The sequence below is a fragment of the Bombus impatiens genome, unplaced genomic scaffold (assembly GCF_000188095.3).
Source record: "Bombus impatiens unplaced genomic scaffold, BIMP_2.2 scf_0791, whole genome shotgun sequence".
NCBI lineage: Eukaryota > Metazoa > Arthropoda > Insecta > Hymenoptera > Apidae > Bombus > Bombus impatiens.
Genome location: NT_177210.1, coordinates 8,261 through 30,383, shown reverse-complemented (window position 1 = coordinate 30,383; position 22,123 = coordinate 8,261). Strand labels below are relative to the sequence as shown.

General features: G+C 28.5%; 2 protein-coding genes across 5 annotated transcripts in view; both read right to left on the bottom strand.

The window, feature by feature from the left end:
• Positions 1 to 2,572: 2,572 nt before the first annotated feature.
• Positions 2,573 to 8,524, bottom strand: LOC100747659. Of its 4 annotated transcripts, none has more exons than XM_033323110.1 (5): positions 8,173 to 8,518; positions 7,860 to 8,041; positions 6,112 to 6,270; positions 5,196 to 5,427; positions 2,573 to 4,928 (listed from the first exon to the last, which is right to left on the bottom strand). In XM_033323110.1, exons 2-5 carry the CDS (start codon positions 8,034 to 8,036, stop codon positions 3,619 to 3,621), a joined length of 1,878 nt encoding a protein of 625 aa, XP_033179001.1. In that variant the 5' UTR covers positions 8,037 to 8,041; positions 8,173 to 8,518; the 3' UTR covers positions 2,573 to 3,618. The 4 variants fall into 4 exon arrangements, with proteins under 4 accessions (XP_033179001.1, XP_033179002.1, XP_012245900.1 ...); XM_033323111.1 differs by lacking the exon at positions 8,173 to 8,518 and adding an exon at positions 6,753 to 6,889 and having other exon boundaries at positions 7,860 to 7,992; XM_012390477.3 differs by having other exon boundaries at positions 2,573 to 5,427; positions 8,173 to 8,524.
• A 1,170-nt stretch (positions 8,525 to 9,694) lies between these two features.
• Positions 9,695 to 22,123, bottom strand: part of LOC100747537 (aminopeptidase N) — a 16,216-nt gene continuing 3,787 nt past the window's right edge. Inside the window, exons 4-15 of the mRNA XM_003492642.4 lie at positions 20,580 to 20,786; positions 20,352 to 20,507; positions 17,932 to 18,261; positions 16,312 to 16,462; positions 16,114 to 16,240; positions 15,242 to 15,332; positions 14,504 to 14,687; positions 12,827 to 13,028; positions 12,073 to 12,350; positions 11,208 to 11,407; positions 10,675 to 10,851; positions 9,695 to 10,370 (exon numbers count right to left, since the gene is read on the bottom strand). Of these exons, the coding sequence (XP_003492690.1) occupies positions 9,938 to 10,370; positions 10,675 to 10,851; positions 11,208 to 11,407; positions 12,073 to 12,350; positions 12,827 to 13,028; positions 14,504 to 14,687; positions 15,242 to 15,332; positions 16,114 to 16,240; positions 16,312 to 16,462; positions 17,932 to 18,261; positions 20,352 to 20,507; positions 20,580 to 20,786 (2,536 nt within the window). The 3' untranslated portion in view covers positions 9,695 to 9,937. The remainder of the gene's footprint in view (positions 10,371 to 10,674; positions 10,852 to 11,207; positions 11,408 to 12,072; positions 12,351 to 12,826; positions 13,029 to 14,503; positions 14,688 to 15,241; positions 15,333 to 16,113; positions 16,241 to 16,311; positions 16,463 to 17,931; positions 18,262 to 20,351; positions 20,508 to 20,579; positions 20,787 to 22,123) is intronic.

Genomic DNA, 22,123 nt, shown 5'->3' with positions numbered 1-22,123 from the left:
ATTCTAGTATCCATTAATATTAACTGATATTAAACAATTGCATATGCGAGATATCGAACTTGACATCGAAATTCATATATCGATAAGACGAAACAATTTGAAATATGTTTCATACTTTCTCTTATTTAATATTCAATTTATTGCTATTTACTATTTTTATTACATATTAATTTTTTTGTAGAATATACACACACGGCAAATTAATAATAACAATTGTGATTACAGTCTATAATATTATTAAAAGGTTTGATTTAATATACATATAATTTATATATGAAATTTGTATTGTCAAGGAAATATAAATTTAAAATTTCATATACATACAATTTTTATATTTTTGTTTATTATATTTTTTTTATAATTTTTTGTAATACCGATATCATTAATACTATATCATTTAAATATGTAGACATTATATAAATATGACTTTTTAAAATTTATTACTATTAAGAGTCGTTAGATATTTTTAATAGTATAATTTTCATTATAAATTAATCGTACAACATAGTTATTTTAAAATGCAATACGGACAATTAAATACTGATTAAAGATAATAAACATATAACTTCATGACAGAACAAGGAGTTTGTTTATGATATAGTATGTCTCGATATAATATTTTTAATCAAGTCGTGATATCTATGTTTGATGCTCAAGTGATCCGCCCCTGCAGGTGTAGAATCCGTGAAGGGTTGAGATCAATATGCGCTCATTGATTGCACTGTAGCTGCGCTGCGTCGGCCTCGTAGAATTTGTCTTCTTTGTAGCACTAAACATTGAGCATGTACCTACCTACTTGCTTGGTTAGATCTCAACGTGCACCTTTCACCGTGTGCACAACTGAATTACAAGACTAGAATAAACGCGTTATACGATGCCACGTAATGTCTTTCCCGTCGATACAGCCTCTCGTTATAAAATTTCGTGATAAGCAGGCGAGTTCGATAATAATTTCGAAACTACCTGTTTCATCGACCACCACACGTTATGTACAAACAAAATTCATGTAAGTTTAATGCGTCTTACAACTTTAGTGATGCTAATATTTATCAAAGGAGACAAAAGTTTTGTTGAAAATTTTTTTAAAATAGTTCAAGTAGTTATTTATTTCAATTAATACTATTTTTTTGAATTATCATTTACCTTATATTTACGTATGAAAAAATTATATTAAAGTTTAATATTAAAATAATAGTGTTAAAGTCAGTGTTTTATCACATGTGTGGATAGGTTTCGTATATTATACGCTTATATTTATGTATGTATATGCATGATTATAGATTTAAATGATGTGTGTTCCAACTAATTCATAAATTAATTAATTATCATAAAATAATTATAAAGTATTATATTATTTTATAAAGTTTTATAAAATATTCCCATTGTTTATCTGCTTTTATTCAAAAACATATGAAAACATATCCTATATATGGTGATTCTATAATACAGAAAATATTTCTAATCCTTCATTGATTGTGTAGAATACAGATTGTATATTAGTTACATATAAATTATTTGTATTAGCCTGATTGTATTTATTGGAAGTTAAATAATATTATTAACAAAATTGTTTATATAAAAGATGGTCTTCATGGATGTTAATTAAGCATTTTAATTTTTTTGATTACTCGTATTTTATCGATATATTTTGATAGTGCATTATATTGCTTTTTATTTCTGCTCTTACTTTATTGACTTCTTTTGGTACATCGGAAATTAGAGAACTAAGATAACAACAATTATACTTTACTTATATCGATTGTACATGTATCATAGTGTACATTGCACGGCCAATCAAATTACTAGTTATAAATAAACATGGCTCTCTTTCTTTAGTCCGTTTTCGTCCTCTGCGCAGTGTCAAGAGCATATTGAATACATATGTATATTATATGTTTCCGTACGGATTACACAGTCCCTTATTATGATTATTCTGGCAATATATGATATTGAATGTAATCTATGAAGTAATAAAAATGTTTAATAACAAGGATATGGAACACAAGGACATAACTAAGTACGCAATTCCATATAATATTCCGTTAGAGTTTCGTAAAATTGTCTTATCCGTAGAGATATAAATTTTGTATAAAAAAATGTAATTGAAATATTAGTAAAAATTGCAAAGATGTGTACATCAAAAATGTTTATTACGAAAAAAATATATATATATTTCTGTATCATTGTATATGTATACATAAATTTACGTAAAAAATATCTGTATATTATTGCAATAAACAATCCATTTATGTTACATTGTACAGCAACTGCTAACATCTCAAAATACTGTAAATGTTGTATAAATACAAATAATTTTGTTTAGATACAATTGCTATTTAAAAAATATAAACAATTATAAAGTACATACATAATATGATTATTATACATTTTATAATTTTGAAGCTTTATAGTTACTACTTTTACAGTACAAATTATTATATTGGGTTATTATGATTTCATTTACTTATTACATAGAACTAAAGTATCATAAAGTATATCATTAAACAAAAATATTAACCCTCTATAACATATGATATGAAAATTATATACTCATGTATCTATATTTTTTTTCATTAAATCTTATTTTGCTTATTTACTGTTGTGGATTTGTAGTTTGTTAGTATGTCATCATACAGATGCTAAATGATTTATTCAAAATTTAATGATTAAATTTCAAAATTTACGAAATATAAAATGATAATAAAACACAATTCTGCTTTTTTTGTTTTCAAGAGGAAACAAAATTCTAGTTATAGAGGATTACAAAATATGGTAGTAATGAATAAGATTTGCAATAAATGATATAAAATACATAAGATTTCTTAAAAATGTCCATAACAGATCCTATTTATAAGATATACACGTTAATATAAATGATATGTATACATTTTTCACACACTCAAAGAAAAAAAGAAATTGTGTAAATTATAGTTTTACTTAAAAATAACAAACTAAGATCTTTAAATATTCAAATACATCATGAAACAACATGGGCATTGTCTGAAAAACAAAATATATCATTGCATGTATATACATAATATATTTTATGTCTATGTGTAGCCCCATACATGCACCAAATGTATAACATGCAGTTCCGTTTCATACATTTACAAATAAAAAGGTTTATTTCATATCGTTGATTAAATAGAACACACATTAATTAATAATCTTATCTTGAACATTATTTAAAAAATACACAAGGAAGTTTTATAAAAATGTAATAAACAAAAATATTATTTTATAACTATTTTATATTAATATCTCTCTCCTCAATTAAGGAAAAAAACTTGAATTTGCCCTCACAGTATTATTTAACACGTATAGTAGCATTTAATATAAATTAAAAAATATATGGCCAGACAATAAAAAAAATATATCTTGAATTCTTGTTGAAATCAAGGAACTATATAGTTTACATATTTCACATAGTTCGTCGCATATTCTTTTTCGGTATCTATGTTTTATATATATACAAGAAGTTTTATATTAAAAATATGTTCTCAAAATACAAAATTACATGCATAGAATTACGCGTTCTCTTATTTTCATTGATATTCATATTTAAGGATATAATTTTATTACTATCTTTATGTATTTCTCGATAAACATTAATAGCTATTAATGTTTATTGATAATAGTCGGAGGTTCCAGTGTATTTACATCTGTTGAAAGATACTTTTTACGATTTCGTACGTACTGCGACGGTGCTGTTCTAATCCGAATATGACAAACTGCTTTTGCATTTTCTTTCGGAGGATTAATGCAAGTATTTTGTTTTTTAGAATCTGTAACTTTACCTAAATGAGTACAATTCTTCCTCTTGAGATTATCAATATCTTGCCTTATTGGTGCTACCGATGAACGAGTTTTGCGAGGTTGATAATCTGGTGTTGCTTGCATTTTTTCCAGAGCAGTACGTAAAGGTAATAAACCAACAGCAAACGGAATTTCTGTATTAGGAGTACATTCCATTAAATTCACCTTATTTTCATAGTCTTCTGGAAAATCTGACATATCTCCCCACAGTGCACGATTTATATGTTCTATTGTATTTAATTTGGGTAGTGTAAAAATGGAATCAATTTCTGTTGCTTCTGATATGTCACATTTTAATTTATTTGTTATTTTAACTGTTTGCTCATCCTTTTCTTTGTTAGACAATGTACTTTTATTATTCTTTCTGACAATTAGTTTTTCAGCATTCCTACGAGAATTGTTAAATGTCTTCCTAATGGGCTGCATTACATTGTGAATAGCTTGTTCTGAAACTTTACGATCTGTGACCTTTATTTTACGTTTTTTTTTAATACATAATTCTGCTCTATTTGAGAAATTTGATTTTTTAAAGTGTTTTTCCTTTTCTTGAAGATCTTTAACAGCTTCATTATTATTTATAGTTTCTTCCATTTCTTGTTGGTTTAATCGCAAGCTTCTCCTTAGTATTGGTTTTGTATAATTAGAAGCTTCACTGTTTTCAGTATCTAATTCTATTTTATTTAAACTATCTTGTTGGGTATTATATTCAATAATTTGTTCTATTTTCTTACATGTATTTAATGTATGCTGTTCAGTCAAGGTAGTTCCTACTACAGAGTGGATATTTTCAGTACTCAAACTTATAATATACTCAGCACTTTCCATGTCTAATGAGGTTAAAAGTGTAACTGGTATATCGTTAGTGGACGGCTCATCCAATAAATCTATACAATCAGTAGATGGTGGATTTTGAATTATACTGTTCACATCTGTTAGCTTGTTTTTTATGTCATCTATAGATTTTCGTCTCTTATGAGTGTAAACTTTGACACATTTTCCTACTTTACTAGGAACATCAGTACCTTCAAACTTATATTGTGCAAAGTCTTCTTCAATTTGTTGAAGGCAAGATTGTGACAATGACATAGAACTTTCTTCACACTCATCAATATCTGAAAAATCACAGCATTGTTCATATAATAAAGGTTTTAATTCATTATTTGTACACAATGTATCACTATTTATCATTCTATTTTCCAAGTATCTATTTGATACTTCTTTCATTTTATCATTTGTTAATACAATTGAATTCTCAGTTTCTATTAATTTTGTAGAATTTCCTACCGAAAATAATGTATTAGTTTGTTCTGCATTAGTTCCAAAATCTTGTGAATCCTCATATAACATATGCTCTAATTCTTGTTCACTGGTTGTATTACCTTCTAAAGATTGGTTTTCACTTGAATTCACATCACTGTTGCTCTCATTACAAAGTACAAAGCACTCATCGTTAACAAGTTCATCACACTGTACATCTATATGATCTGTATTATTACATGTACTGTTTATAATCTCTGATTCAGTAACTTTTTTGTCCATATTTGTATTAATTTCAAAATTTCCTACATTGGAACTCATCATGGCATCAACTACAGTTGTCAACTCTTTAACCTATATATACATAAAAAATTATTAGTATATTTATGTGTATTTTTTCTAATTTTTTCTTGTTTGGATAATTTATGATGATTTTCATATCTTACAGGATAATTTTATGATTGATTTCCTACATTTTTCAAAAAATGATGAGAAGTACATACATAATAGTTCAATAATAATACAATATAAAACATTTCATTCCAATGTACATCTTTTTTACACAATCGATATTTGTATCATAAAGCTTCTTATGTTTAATCTACTTACTGAGTTTACACTTACAAGTAATTATGAAATTACATGCAATGCTATACTATATATACTAAAATAAAATTTGAAAATATTTGCAGCTACTGTCTCACTTTGTATATGAAATATTCAAATTTCAAGCAGTTAATAGTGAATTTGTGGCGAATTTTTAGAGGATCAATAAAAAGAATGTGCATTATAAAATATAAATAACACAAGATCGAAAAGAGAAAAGAAGATATCAAACATAAACATAAGTTCTATGATAGATCACAAAATATTTTATCATCCTAGATAACAAAAATAATAAAAGATTTTTGAAAATATTATAAACATAATTATTTAGAATTCTTTTGTAATTTTATTTGGAATATCTTTATGTTTATAATAATTTATAATAAGCAACTTATGTTTATAATAATTTTTGTTAATATTTGTAATACTAACCTTAAAAGTTTTTGTGGCAGTTAATAAAGGTGATAACAATTGATAAGGAATTGTAGTTTCTCCGCAATACATAAATTCAACCATGGCCTTTAAGATTTCAAAGTTTAGATCTTTAAAAAATATAACTGGTTCCTGATCCAAATCTCGTTGTAGAATCTCCTGTTACATCAGACATTGAAGCAAACAAAACATATTAATAGATAAAAGAGTGCTATATTCATAAATTCTGATAACAATGAATAAATGATTTTTGCTAACCTACCACTACCTTTAATTAAGTGTATTTAAACGAATTTTTAAAATTTATAATATATTTATAGTATGTTACAAAATTTGATGCTATGTGCAAAGAACACTTTTAATAGTGTTAAATATTTTTTAAAGAATTGAGGAACATTTGTATTAAATCATAATATCATCTTCAAGTAGAAAATTTTGGTATCTAAAATTAAAAATTCTAATTTTATGTAAATGTGAACTTTTATAATTGTGTACATGCACATTTTAAAATATATCTACATTTATTTATGTATATCTATTTGATACATAAGAAAGGTATAAAATGTATCCCTGAAAAGCTATTTACATTAGCATATACTTATTTCATTATTTTGAATTCATACAAATTATCTCTTTGATACCTTTATATTCAATAGATGTTCTTCACAAGTTGTAAAAAGTATGTCCATCAAACATGGTTTCTTCAAATGCTTGCAAATAAATAAGGAAATTCCAATATATAAGGCTTTCTTTAGTTTATATGAACATTACATAATCCCTGTAAAATTGTCCTTTCATAAGTATTCCATATATTTTTTGTACATAATTTTATAGATGTATATACACAAAGCAATAACTAAATAAAATTCGAAATTTTTATTTAATCAAAATATGTTGTTATATATTATGATGTGATATATTATATATTACAATATTATAAAATTGTATACATATATATGATCATAATTTGATATGAGAAATGTTTTCACTATTGTATGTGTTCTTCATAGACTTATTTAATGTAATATTAATTCATAATAATAATAATATAATAAATTCAAAACCCACAAAATAAATTTTAAAGAAAAAGCTACCTATACATAAAATATGATTATTTTAAATTATGGGATTTTAACAAACTTACACAAACTTAAATAATATTTATATATTTGAATTAATTTCATTGTTTTATAGAATTACTTTTAATTTATCTTTTATATAACCTGTTAATATAAATTTAAATTTATGATTAGATATTTTTGTAATTTATGATTACATAAGACAATTACCACTTATATGCTACTCAGTTATTTTTAAAGTATATTAAACTTTACAATTTAAAAAAATAACAGGATATAGATATTTATAGTCACAAGTAGTTTTAATATATAAAAAGCTAAATCTAATGTTGCTAATATTATTAAATATAATTTATACTGTATAACTTTTCTTTTTTTTATATAGTAGCACTGAATTTTAATTAACGTTTTAAGTTAGCTTTGTTATATTTTTTAACAAAGTAATAAAATAATTTTTTGTAAATATCAATTTATACACGTTTAATAATGAAATAGATAATTATAAATAGATAATTATAAAACTCTAATGAAAAACATACTTTAAGTTGTTAATATTTTTTAAAAAACTATAGACATAACCAAGATATGTAAATATTTTTAACATGCAAATGAAAGATAATTTATAATTAATTTCACTTATAGGAAAGTAAATATATTTTTTAAATATACCTCAAAGTATGTACTATTTGATGCTAGGACCAGTTTGTGAACACGTAGCTTTTGTTCTTCACATACGAGTGTTACATCAACAAGTGCCTGACGTTCCAAGAGCCCCCTAAATTTCTCTGTAATGTACCTTGCATGATCAGCCCATTGCAGGACACAGCATTTGGTACTCTCAACCATTGTATCTGCAGGAACAGAAGAGAAACAGAAAAAATAATTAGGTTATAATGTATCAAATCGTGAATAAAATCATCAAAATAGTACAACATATTTTAATTAACAAATTAATAACATTTTCTCTCGTAAAAGTACGTACTGAAATATAATTAAAACGTTAGTTTTCCTCTATCAAGAGTAGTTTGAAAAAAAGCACTGAATCCCTTGATTAAATGTATGCAATCAACCTCGATTAATGATGGATAATGACATAGCGCGTTCATATATTTTCTGGCGACTCTCATGAAGCACCACCGGGAGTGTCGGTTTATAAAAACAATCAGTTTACACAACATTTGCTCACTAACGTGTCGAAATGCACAAAATTAGGACGTAAACTAAACTCAAAAATTAGCCATCTTACATTGAGATATAGACTCTACTTTAACCTACGAATATATTTCTCTACGTAGAATAATGATGGGATAATCTCGAACAGTCTTGAACAAACTTGATATGCTGCCATCTTACAGCTTTAGATACTTATTGTTTTATAAAAAATGTGAGTTGCAAAACCCATGTTATGAAATATGAATTATTAATAATTTCATCAATTTAAAGTATTCATTAATGACAATATTCATAAATATTTAGTATTTCCAACAAATATAATTTCCATATTTAACGTAAAAGAAAAGCAGAGGCTGAGTTTGTTCCACGTCGGTATTTCAGAACATGAGACATGAAATTCCATATGAAGTCAGATCTGTCCTGTATTTGTACTTAATCAATGTTATAAAATATTATAGTAGGTTTGAATCTTTATATTACGGATGAGTGTAACATAAAGACCTCTTGTGTTCTCACTTAAAATAATGCATGTACATTTGGTAGAAGACGCTTCTATGCAGCGTTCTTTCTATACTGTCATATCGCATCCATTTACATGGTAACATATGACTCGCTTACTCTATCTTTACATTTCTATGTATGTAGCAAGTAACCATTTAACAAATATTATTTTATTTCATTTTTAAATTAATTATGCTATTACTTTGTTTCAAACATGAACACAGAATTATATTTATCCAAGAATCTTATAATGGTAAAATTATCTTTAATTTATATGAATACAAAATTAACTGAAAATTTCTTCAATATTGAATGCAATATGTATAATTTCATTATGTAAATCTTTCAAACCAAAAGCAAATAATTGATTAACTATACCTTTCATTTTATATCAGATCATTATGCGAATGTGGGATTTTTTAAGAAGCAACTTATTTTCATAAGTTTATTTATCGTAAGTAATATGACATTAATTTTACAAGCAGGATAGAAGTAGAATATAAACAGGAATTTTGATATTTTTGTCACTAAAAATTAAAATTAAAATGCTAATCATTTTGTTGTTAAAGTTTTATTTAATTAAGCAATAATCAAGGTGATGCAAATGATGTTATTCTTTCAGACAAAAATTATTTATAAAATTTATCAAGCTTCAATTGTTCACAATTTATGTAATTGCACTATTTACTCAAACTTAAATACATATGTAGTAGCAATTATACATTAATAAAAGCTTTGTACCTATAATAAATAAAGAAAATATAAATTACAATGATACATTATTAAATCCAAATTATTAACAATCATTAACAAATCATTAAATCCGATTATTTTAACAATTTTACATTATAATTATAATTATTAGAATAATTTTTAATCTTATTGCTAGCAGCCATCCTGTTAGAAGGCATGTTATTGCTGAAGTCAACAAGTTATTTATATTTTTAAACCAAGCAATGTGTTACTGGTTCATGATATAGCTTGTAAATACTCCAGAAATTAAAAAACTTTTTTACGTTTCTAAATTGTTAATACTTTTGTTCAATTTCCAATTATGAGTTTACTTTTTCTAATTATTCCATGGTAGGAGCCATAGTAGTGGTAATCGGATAAGCTTTAATGGCTTCCAATTCTTCTCTTGGCAAATTTTCCATAAGCCAAGTATCAATTACTGGAAGATTCTTTTTGCTCCATTCTCTTATTTCCATCTTGTAAGGTTTTTGGTTTATAAGATCTGGTAAGAATTCTTCTGAATGACTTTCATACAATTTACGAACTATATCCAAACCCTTTTGATTGCTAAATGAGGAAGTTGCAGATTCTACTATGCGGTACAAAAGATGTTTTTTATCTTCAAATCTCTGTTTCACCGTATCCCAGTTTTCAGTTAAAAAGTTGAAGAGAGTTGTGTAACCAGCTGCTCCACCACTTAATGTGACAAAAATTAGTTGGATGTCTGAGTCAGTAAAATTTCCATTCTGATCAAGAAATGTTACATTTAATAATCTGCAACATAAATGAAAATATAAGGCATGATGCTGTTATTGAATTTTCACTAGAAACAAGAAATTATATTAATTATATTAATGTATAGTTACATATAGTTATGTTACTATAGTTACAATACAATTTTGTTTTCAATACAGATCAATCTGGATTCATTTAAAAACAATTAATAGCATTTATAAAAAGCCTAAAACAAATATTGAATTTTACATTCTAATGAAGATTATATAATAATTTCTTTTTAAACTGAAAGCTATTTAATTCTTATTCTGATAAATTAATTGAATAAAATTATGGACGATACCTTTCAATTTTATATGTATCTTTTGGACAACCAGCTAAGGATTTCAAAAGGTATGTACGTTCATTTTGTTTTCTTTCTGGACTATTCTGAGGGAAATTTATAACACGTTGAAGTCCAAATTCCCATTCTTCTTCAGAACCCCACTTAAATACTGGGCAAATAAATTCATTGGCAACTCTAAAGTAAGAAACAGTAACAATAATTAATACAATTTAATCTCTACAAAATGTAATATAACCAGTTAACAAAATTGTAAGTACTAAATGATATGTAAGAGAGAATAACATTTATATACTGTAATTGATGTAATATTAGTATTAGTATTATTTTATATATTGAAATTTTGATTCTCACACATGCATTAAATTTCCTCATTAAATTAAAATTTTTATGTAAGTAACTTGCAGAGATTTATAAGGTTTTGCTTTGATGTTATTAGTAACAATACATTTCCACGTGTATTACTGTATAATTATAATGAAAATAATTATAAGTTTTATAAATATAAAGGTAAGGGTGGCAAAGTTACGGACGGATTTCCTTTATCCGGTTCCTTATCAGTCAGCCACTTTTTGTACTGATCCCTTGCTTCATTAACGCATGGTTCGTATCCAGCACGACAAAGGAAATTTTTTGCCATTCCTCGCATATGAGTTTTCCAAGATGGTTCATTTGGTTCTACAGTTCTACTGAGTTCTTCATATAGAGGCTTTAACAAGGTACGTATGTATGCCTGAAATAATAATAATTTTACTAGCTCATAAGCTTTATGAATATTTTATGTTTAAATTTTGTTTTGTGTAGGAAACATAAAGATGCAATAAGGAAGACAAAATTTTAACAAATAATATTTGCGCATTCTTTGATCAAAAAGTAAAAAATAAGGTAATATTGAAGATTAAATTTCGACTGCAAACTTATGATTTCTGAGAAATAAATACATTTATAAAATTGTAAATTTATAAAATCAAATTTATAAAGTCTTTTGAATTGTAAATTCAATTTTACATGATATGTGATTATAATAGAAGTCATTATGAAAATAAGTATCTGTATATAATACATAATTGTGTTCTTATTTTAATATACGTCAGTATTAATTTTCCAGAGGTACTCCTGCATATTTTAGTAATGGTAAAACCAAAAAGTTTGAAACCAATCATTTTAGTATACTGGGTATAGTAGTTGTGCCTTAGTAGCTGGAACGTTATGTAGAATAAATTAATGAATATTTTTCATTCTTCACTTTTAACAAATTATATAAAATTAATATAGAAATATATGCAATTAAATATACTTAAAAGAACACACAAACAAATTATCTATATTTCAGTTAAATAACAGAAGCACCTCTGAAATATATATTTCAAAGAATGAACGTAAACGAAAAATATTTACCTCGAATTTGGAGTGTACATGAGATCCCTCGATGCGTCTACCAACGTGATCGATCATCATAAAAACTGGTTCCCATACGACGTGACTCCTTTCTTCTTTTAAAAAGAGAGTCATATTTAAAGCAATTTTGAAGCATAGTTCTCCAGAATATGCTAAATTCCAAGAATCGTGAAGGAGTTTTGCTCTGGTTAAAACAGGAATCTTTTCTCGGTCTGGACTTTGCAAATACTGTGATAACATTTTCCAGTTACAGGAGTCATAGTTTACCGGAAACATACCTATAATCAACCACTCTATTTAATATTATATACTATAGAATTGTAAATCAATTGCTGAGAAAGCTAAGTAACTCCATTCCGTTTTGTTTTTTAACAAGAAAGCTTTAAAAATAAAGGTTCTGTACATATTTCCTTTTTACTGGCTTTTACCTTTACCTTTTACCTTTACCTTTAGCTACAGTTAATCTTAATTATACAAATTAACTATCACTCATTCTTGAAAGCAAATCTGAATTTTTATTTCATTTAATTTATATACAATTGTAAAAAAAAGCTTGGGAAATTTACATTAATTACATTAAACAAAAAAGAGATACAAGATTAATTTTTATAATATAGTGATTTAATAAAATACCAAGAAATCTGTGAAACTACATGTTTGTAGATAATGAGAAGAATATGGACATCTTGAATTAAAGATTAAGCAATTTTGTGAGTATTATGTTTTGTTTTGGCTTGTGTTATTATTCTCATACCTATTTCCTCTGGATTGACAATGATAAATTGATTTTCATTAGCAATATCTGTCACATTCTTCATTTTATTTCCTTTCGTCAGCCATAGGAGACAAGACTCTTGAATATTTAATTTTTCTTGGGAAATTATCACTACTGGTATATCCCATTCATAAGAAACTTTAGGAGTGGAGGCTCGTGGAGCTTCCCTGAGGTAGACTTTCTATAAACATAGTAACACAAACATTAATTATGTACATTTAATAACTTTAATGTATTATATTGTTCCATTTTCTTTCTGAACCTCTACAAAGCTAAGGAATAGCAATTATAAGAAAAAATTTATGTATTGAACAATATTAGCACTAATAATTATTACAATTATACATTATTAAAAGTTAGTTTTCTCTTAAGAATGTAATTGTATCTAAAGAAATAAGAAAAGTAATAGGAATAAATTAAAAAAATTAGATTTAATATCTTAATTTATGGTATTGTGTTATATTTATTAACAAGTATCAGATTACTAGTAAAGTATGAAATAATGTTCATATACATATTGTATTTATTATAGGGAAAATATGGAAAGTGAGTAGTTTAGTTTTGGCATTATTCTCATATTATGATTATTACGCCAAGTATGCTATATGTACATATATACATAGACTGCAATTATTCGCTTTGCTGTTTCTTTAGCGATAATTGAACGATGTAACCTCAGGGACTAAGTATGTAGATGTATACTAACGTAATCAACAACGACCTACAAAAGTATATAGATGCACTTCAAAGGAAAGGTCATCAGCTCTAAAGTTTTTATTTCAATTATATCATACATCACTGAGATCGTTTAGATAGTTTCTCTAAAGACAGGGCAATATTTTTTCCGTCTTCAAGGCCAAAGTTTCGTCATTGTATTGCTACGTTTATACTATAAATTGCACATCCGTCCGACTTAGATTATATCCACATTTATATGACAAGAATTGATTGTAATTTTAATAAATAAATAAATAAAAAAGAACATTTATATGAGAAATAATCTTTTTAATAAAAAAAAGAATTTGAGCGAAGAAACTATGATTTCAAAATATAAATATTTCATACAAATTTAAAACCAGATTACTGTATTATATAATAAATATTTTTCATCAAATTTTGAAATACTAATAGTGCCAATATTTTCATCTAACATAAATAGAAAAACTATATTAAATACGTATATTTATATATTAAATTTTTCGTACAATATTAATTTACATTTATGTAATATAAATAGGTTAAAAGTTATAACAGATTAAATTTTGGCAAAGATGAAAACTAATATCGACTGTTCGTGATAACTCCTATTATTTTCTAGAAGCTAAGTAAAATCGATATAGGATGAAAAAGTTTCTTTTGTGCTCAATTTGGTCCTCAGTTTCTTTTTCTTTGTTAATATTTACATTTTGACATTATATTTGCAATAATCATCATGTATACATTCAGTCTCTCGTTTCGATCAACCTTTTCATAGATTGTCGCTACTTATGCAAGAAGAGAATCGACTTTACTCAAAATGCTCACAAATAAAATCCGCGTTTCTTCTTCATTGATGCTTTATCCGTGCGAAAATCATGTCATCGTTACGTTTTCCGCGTCCCTGAGGTGAACAGCGTTTTTGTTGGATAAGATTAAGAACGTAACGTGCATACATACTTGGCTAAGTGTAATTGTTTGAGTTTCATAATTGCGAATGACAGTGACCAATGGTACTCTATCTCGATTGGTCCACGGCCCCGCGATTGAGTTGACTGTCAAGCCTTTTGGCAAAATCTCCCTTTCAGCCGCGACATCGTTTAATCGGCTGTAAATATCATCTGCAAAGAAGGTCCGTAAATTCCTAAAAAATGATATTTAACAGTTGAGCAAAATTGAACAAAGGATGAAGTTGAGAAGAATAGCCGGGAAGCAAAGTTTCTGAAAACGATTTATACTTTCATAAAATGTTTTCTTTAAATGTTCGGAATATCTAATACAAAATTTACGAGAAAACTATTATGCTATCGTTATTCTGGTATGTTCAGAAACGGAAAGATATTTGGAAATAAAAAAGAGAATAAAATAGAAATTTTATGGTTTACGTGTTTCCTCTCTCTCGTTGTTCGGAATTTTAGTTGGCCGTCCGTTTATGGCACGGACAGGCTCATTTCCCTCATTAGGAAACTCTGAATTATCGGTCCTCCCAGGGCAGTAAACGTAATGACTCGAGGCCAGGAAAAACCCAGATAAGAACCGACCGGAGGGGCACGAGAGAGTTGAGTTTCAATCATCGGACAGTACATACAGGACGACAGAGTCCGTTATTCCAATATAATAATGTAAATTAGTAAAATCCAGTTATAAAATTTGCATTTAAGAATTGCTTCCCGGCTAATTGATAAAAACAATTACTACTCTTCCGAATTTTGTTGTATAAAATTTCTAACGCCTTTCTGGAATAGATCTTTGCCAAGAGTGTAATTGAACATCCGGAATACCAGCTCCACTAGAAGAAGAAAAAAATGACATAATTAGTCTTATGTAATTAGAAGGAACTCGCTGAGTTAATTACACGATAATTTGCTTTCAATACCGTATAAAATTAGTGGACGTTTCAAACTGTTTGATAAATGTTACACACTTAATATTTCTTATAGTTACGTTGATATCAATATTAAAAATCAAAATTTATTAAGTCATTTAAATTTTTCCTACTCTATTGATATATTATTATCCTACATTTTTTTGTATGTATAATTTACCTGAAATGGTATAATTAATCAACACAATAAATGAATATCGATCGTTTTTTAACCTGTAAGTATAATTTCTTCTGTATTTATGATCATATGCTTTGTAAGAATTATATTTACAAAGATTTAATTGTGCAAGGTGTCCTAAGTTTTAGTAGACAAACTTTGATATCCTACAGAAGGAAGTTTTCAGAAATTCATTTAAGAAAGTTCTACAGTAAAAAGAATACACGTAAATATGTAGTTATTATGTCCTTATTTACGGGAAATAGTAATGTCACAAATTAACTAACTCTAGAGCGTATTAGGAGAATGTATTTGAAAAGATTAAGTAATTTATCCGGATAGTATTCGAAAATATTTTCGACTAATAGAAATTGATATAATTATCAGAGAAGCTATTATGACAAAAATTATCATAACTTCTGTTATATTAACATCGAGCATGAAGTACAATTACATTATACTTAATAATTATTATGTAGCGCTGTTTGTATAACTCCAAGAGGACAAGATAATTTAGTTAAAACATACTTTTCGATGATGTAGCTTCGTTTCTGATACCACCGACCCTTCCGAAAGGTTCAATCTTTGCAAATTCATAATAAAGGGAATATAGCATAGTCAGTGGCCATTTCCCTTCCATTTCGTCCGGATTCAGCTGCAACAAACACATTACATTTTGAACTAGTTTCGTGCTTAATCTTCGTGTGCACGCAATATGATACGTACGTTCACCGTCGTCATTGAAGCTAGGAATGAATTAAGTGCTTTGTTAACAGGTGCATCACTCCAACGGAATGGTGTGATATATTGACCGATCCATTGATAAATTAATTCATAAGCTGTGTCCCAAATGGACGGGCTACTCAGTTCACTTTCCCTGTAATCAAAGTTAAGCTATTAATATCATATCGAGATTTGTTATTTCTATCGTTCGCATGACAATGTTTGGTGTTAAATCGCAAGATGCAAAGTAGACAAATTTGTTATATCTAGTTTCGTACATCTTTTTTTCATAATAACATTGTATACATAATTGCTGAGATTCGTTTATTTAATTAAAGACTAGCCGGCTCCTATTTAAGTGCACAAGGTATTGATATTTTATATCACGAATCGAACGTAGATAATTTTGCATATCACAGCTTCAATTGCTGGTTCGTGTAAGCAGGTGTTGGTAATTAATCTAGGATACAGTTATCGATACATGTTATATTAAGAGCAAATTATGAATAAAACTGACAAACGAACAAAAAGAGTCTCAAGTTTTACGGATAATTTTTGACATGTTATTCTGCGAGTCTAATTCTTATCAAAATTCATATCTTATCTAAGTTTTAGACGGTCCATGCTGCATCCTACGATTCGGTAGTCGGTGATATCAAGTTCTGCGAATTGGAACCGCGCGAACAATCTACCTTTCCATATAACGTTTATTGATTATTGTTTTATAGACTTCTGTAATAATTTCCCAAAAAGCTTCTCGTGAAATTTTCTTTTACACTTTTTTTTTTATACTGTGTATACGATATTTTCTTCATTAATATTCTGCAAAATATGTATACCAATAACGTAGTAAACATACCATTAATATTATGTTGTGTTATGTATGAGAAATGTTATGTTATGTTTCGTGGGCATCGTAGCGAGAGGTTTAAGGAAAGTATAATGAAAAATCGCTTTGAAACATGTACACAAGCCTACCGACATATTCAAGGTCAGCCACGTGTTTTTAAAAAAGCATGTATAGACAGTGTGGGTAGAGGATACTTACAAAGTGCCGGAAAAATGAAAGCTGACTATCTATGTAAATCCAAGTAAAGATAACGATTCACGAGTCGATAATACATATTTCTATCTTATTATCTATATACGATAAAAAGGTTTATAACTTATGATAGTATTTTGGTAAAGAATACAAATTCCTCACTTACTGTCACAAATACTATGTCAAATACTATACTATACAAATACTACGTTCGTGACACTTTGCCTTGTTACATTTTGTAACACTCTGGCCAATCACTGCTTCGTGTACATGTTCTTAAACCAATATGCAAGATATGCAAAACAAATGGACGCGATTAACATTTTCTAGTCATGAAAGTACTATCCAAATCTTTATCCACTTGCATAAACATTTACAATCTAATGATTAAGTAGTAATGAGATAGTTTAATTAGTAATAAATAGTAATAGATTTAATTAGTAATAAAATAGTAATTTATCAAATAGTAATTTTGATTCCTTTTGAATATTTTCCCTTGTTAAATTTCCCTTAATAATTTTTCCCTTGTTATTGGTATAAAATCTTGCATGCTTAACAAAAGTATAGTAAATAATATATACTTGAAGAACATCAAGCCCCAACTGTCAGATGCTTTGGTAGCACCGTACGAGGGAACGGCTACCAAGTCGAGTTTTGGTAAAACAATCGAGCTGTTGAAGTAATCCTGTAAATAGTTCATGATCCAGACAACCTTGTTAGGTATGCTTTTTAGGGAGTCCAAGTATTCTTTTCGACCCCACACTTTAATCTCGAGCTTTCTCCCATCCATTTCATTGATTTCCTGAGTAGGCGAGATGCTCTCGAAGTCCGATATTATCAAAGCTAATTGGTACGTTGACATTTGCGGTGTCTTGGTGAAGTGATCCCAGACCAAATCCGGCTCATCGGTCCTAGGCAAAGAGAATATTTTTTAGTAATAGAATTACGCTTTTGCATACTTATGGCGTATAGATAAGAATACTTAGACTGTAAAAAATAATCAAATAACCGGTTAACCTCTTGTCCTACCTGTTAACTCCGGATTGCTCGGATCACAAGAAACAAGAAGGTCGGTCACGCGTCGAGCCATTTAGCTGTTTAGCCGTGTGTTCGAACTCGCGCAAGATGTATGCGTCTTATGACATGTATATTTCGGCGCAACGAAAGGAATTGTGAAATAATAAACACCTTTGGGCACAACTAATATTTTTTTAAGATGTCTGACAAGTAATTATGATCGATTTATCGGTGAAGAAAAATGATTTATTATTTCAAAGTGGATAATGTATCAGTAATAATTTGTAAATTAATACTTAGTTTAAATTAACAATGTTTTGAGATAACTCGTAGAAAATTAGTAATTTTCAACTGCGTCATACTTTTCGAAACAATGAAACACAATAGAAAACACAATATTGCTACCATCACTATCGTTATCAGAAGGATCCAAGTCAAATCACTATCCGTAATAATAACACACTCCTCACTATTGTCATCAATATTAGATTTTTTTTACTAATATAATAGGTATAAAGGTTGTTTAATTCTTTTAGGAAATTATAACCTAAACGTGTGAATGTAACGAAGAATTACATGTAACTAAAGTAAGAAAATATGGACAATATCTGAACCACGAGTCTGACTAGTGTTGTTTACGTTTATCCCGAATGAAGTAGCACGAACCAGGCTTGTATTGTTTACGTTTGGACCGAATGAAGTAACACGAGTCAGGCTCGCGTTTATTATTTTTGTCGCAACTATTTTACCACGAGTCTCAGTCGTTTTTGTAGAACAAGGGGTTAATCGTGCTGTGATTCAATATATTTTATTAATATCATGTCAATAAAAATTCTGAATGTATTTTTAATGTCAAAATATCTAACAAAATTCTTGCTATTTGTAATACGACAAATATATTTCGCTCTATATGTATGGTTTTATTTTAGATAATCCGAGTTGTGCATTCTTCGAATTACTTCGAGTAACGAATACTTTATCTGTGAATAATTATTTGTTACCCATAATGAATCATTTCCTATATTTATTTGAGCAATGATTGCAGAATTAACACGAATAAAGGTTTGTTTCCACTTAATTTTGTACAAGTATATACAAATACCGGTAAGATTCATACTATTAATTTAACAAATAAATAATTTACTAAGCAATAAACTTTCTAAGCCAGTATTTTATCCAAGAAAAAGTTAGCTATAAAAGCCAATGTTACAACAAATGGACAATGTAGCTTGAAAAGATATCTCACGTTCGGTACCATGTCCATCCTCCATGTAACACATAAATATTTACAAAAAATATATAATTTTATCCAAATAAGTTTTATCCAAATTCGATTAAATCTTTATCCAGATATATTCTCACACGAATAATTTCTCCCTCGAATAATTTCTTATTTAAATAAATAATTGTTCCATTTTTTATTCATTTATGGCGAATAAAATTTTATTCTTTATTTTTATTCGTTATCTGTTGTTGGAATAAAATGTTACCATAATTAAGAGAATGCATTTTAACAGATGCGATTAGACAGTAGGTATCTATGGAACGAATATAATTAAAAGGTGGAACTTAGGAAAAAATATTAGAGAAAGTACACTTCAGATATTTTGCATATTTTCGCCTATTATTCGCATTCTGTGCGTTTTTGAATCTTAAAATTTCCCACAGAAGCATAAAAATTCGCAGTCTATGTATTTCTGCTTGGTGCTGATAACGACATAATTTAAAAAGTGTAAAATTTGCATTTATCGAATGCAAGGTCTACATTACATTTCTATTTTTATCATGTAAAGCGCATATTTTATCAGTTTTGCGTCACAGGGCTATTATATTATAGTAAGGCCTTTATTTTGACTTTTCCAAAAATTTCAATTTTAAGAGTTCTCCCCCTTAAAACTTACATACTTGAAATCGTGCCACTGTCAACGCCAAGCAGCGACATGGCACACGCAAATAAAATCAACGAATATCTCATACTACTTACGTTTCTATGCTACTTTCCAGGGGAGTGTTTGAACGAGCAGTCATGTTCTTCGGACGCTGAACGCTGAGTTTGAAGGTCGCTTTGTAAGGAGGCTCATCCATACAAGGAAAGACAGTTTGCGCGTTGTCCAATCTGAAGTTGGTAGCCAGGAAGGGACTAGAGAAAAAGACAGACAGTAAATTCTTTTTCTTTAATCTTACGTCTATCGCGTTGTAATTATATAATTACTGTTTTTGTCCATTGGCGTCGGTATATTCGTGTTTGAAGAAACCGCTGGTATCGTTGGTGGTGATATTTCCAGTGAAGGTGAGATCCACTTCGCAGCTGGTGCCTTTCTTTAGCATTTGTTCCAGGTGAATCGCGTAGCTAGATGGCCACGAAGAACGACGACTGACTCTCGCAACATTTACAGCCATCAGTGGCAGGCCTTTTTCCCTTTAATTTTTTAATAATCAGATATTAGTCTTAAGGAGGAATTTCAATTGATCAAATTGCTTTTAGAGAGCAACAAGATACAAGAGGGTCAACAAATTTTCATTCAATTATGTACAAGTTTATTTAATTGTGTGCAGATATTTCCTATATATACATATATACATGTATTTTCTCTCAATATGTAATTAGTAATTAAATTTAGCAATTAGTAATATTTGTGAGGATATTTCATTAATATCCAGATTTCAATATAGAATGGAACCTCGATTATCAGAACAAAAGAGGAATTATTAGTAATCTTGGCTTTACTATGGAAGATTAACAAGGGTTTATTATGGGAACATCGATGGAAAGAGAGGGATGCCTAGTTACGAGGAAGATTAGGAAACGAGAATAGAGAGAAACTAGAAAAGTCGATATACCGTTGTTAAGAAGATTTTATTCCTTTGTTACGTGTTAACATCTACAAAATAGTTCAAAATAAATGATCTGCGTATGGGAAATAGGATTATTCGATTATCCGAATTAAGCACGCTATTCGGATGGTAATCGAATTTCTACTGTATTTTTATATGTCGGAGATGAAGGGACATCGGGCCTTTCTTTTGGAATTTTTGGAAAATCCCCAATACTTTGGTCTAAACTATTTATTATAGCTGTACTTAAACAATAGAACTTAGAAGTAGTTGTTGCGATACGATCTGTTTATGTTTGCCCGAGATTTGTGATAGTGGGCTTGGGTTCGAGGTGACACAACTGGTCGCCGAACGTAGTCACGGTCACGGGATGAACGTTCTTATCTAACGGAAGAAGTACTAATATTGAGGGACACACGTTGTGCTAACAAACAAGCCCCGGGCAGGAGCAATGTCGGCTCTAGGCGGGTCTGCCTAGTAACGGTGCCTGGAATTTTGTTGATAGCCCCGGTCAAAATGCAATTGACAAATGTGATCGTATCAGTCTCTTATTCTTGTGATCACCTTGGAGAGTTTACACACATCGTTTGATCAGTGAGTCAGAACGATACCGAGGGTCACAGCTAACGTCACTTTGTGTTTCAAAATATATTCTATTGAACAAAGAGTTTTCCCCTTTGACCGCGGATTCGTTATTGAACCTAAGAACATTGTCTTTAATATCTAGAGTGTCTAATCATCACGGTTCATTGTCAAACTCTGTAAAATCAACATTTGTACATGTCGGAGAAGGAGTCAGGAACAGGGTTGTGGACGTTTGACGGACCTCCCTTGGAGTTGGCCATCGTTGTGTGATAACGAAGATACGGCCTGATGCTACGGGTATGGACACCACTGATTCGACAATCAACAGCGGGGGGT

What these genes read in the sequence shown, in the direction of transcription:
- LOC100747659 (XM_012390477.3), bottom strand. Translation starts at nt 8,036, where the DNA reads ATGGTTGAGAGTACCAAATGCTGTGTCCTGCAATGGGCTGATCATGCA. An exon ending in CAAATAGTACATACTTTGAG is followed by an intron (nt 6,271 to 7,859) that starts GTATATTTAAAA and finishes CTGATGTAACAG; the next exon opens with GAGATTCTACAACGAGATTT. An exon ending in CTGCCACAAAAACTTTTAAG is followed by an intron (nt 5,428 to 6,111) that starts GTTAGTATTACA and finishes ATGTATATATAG; the next exon opens with GTTAAAGAGTTGACAACTGT.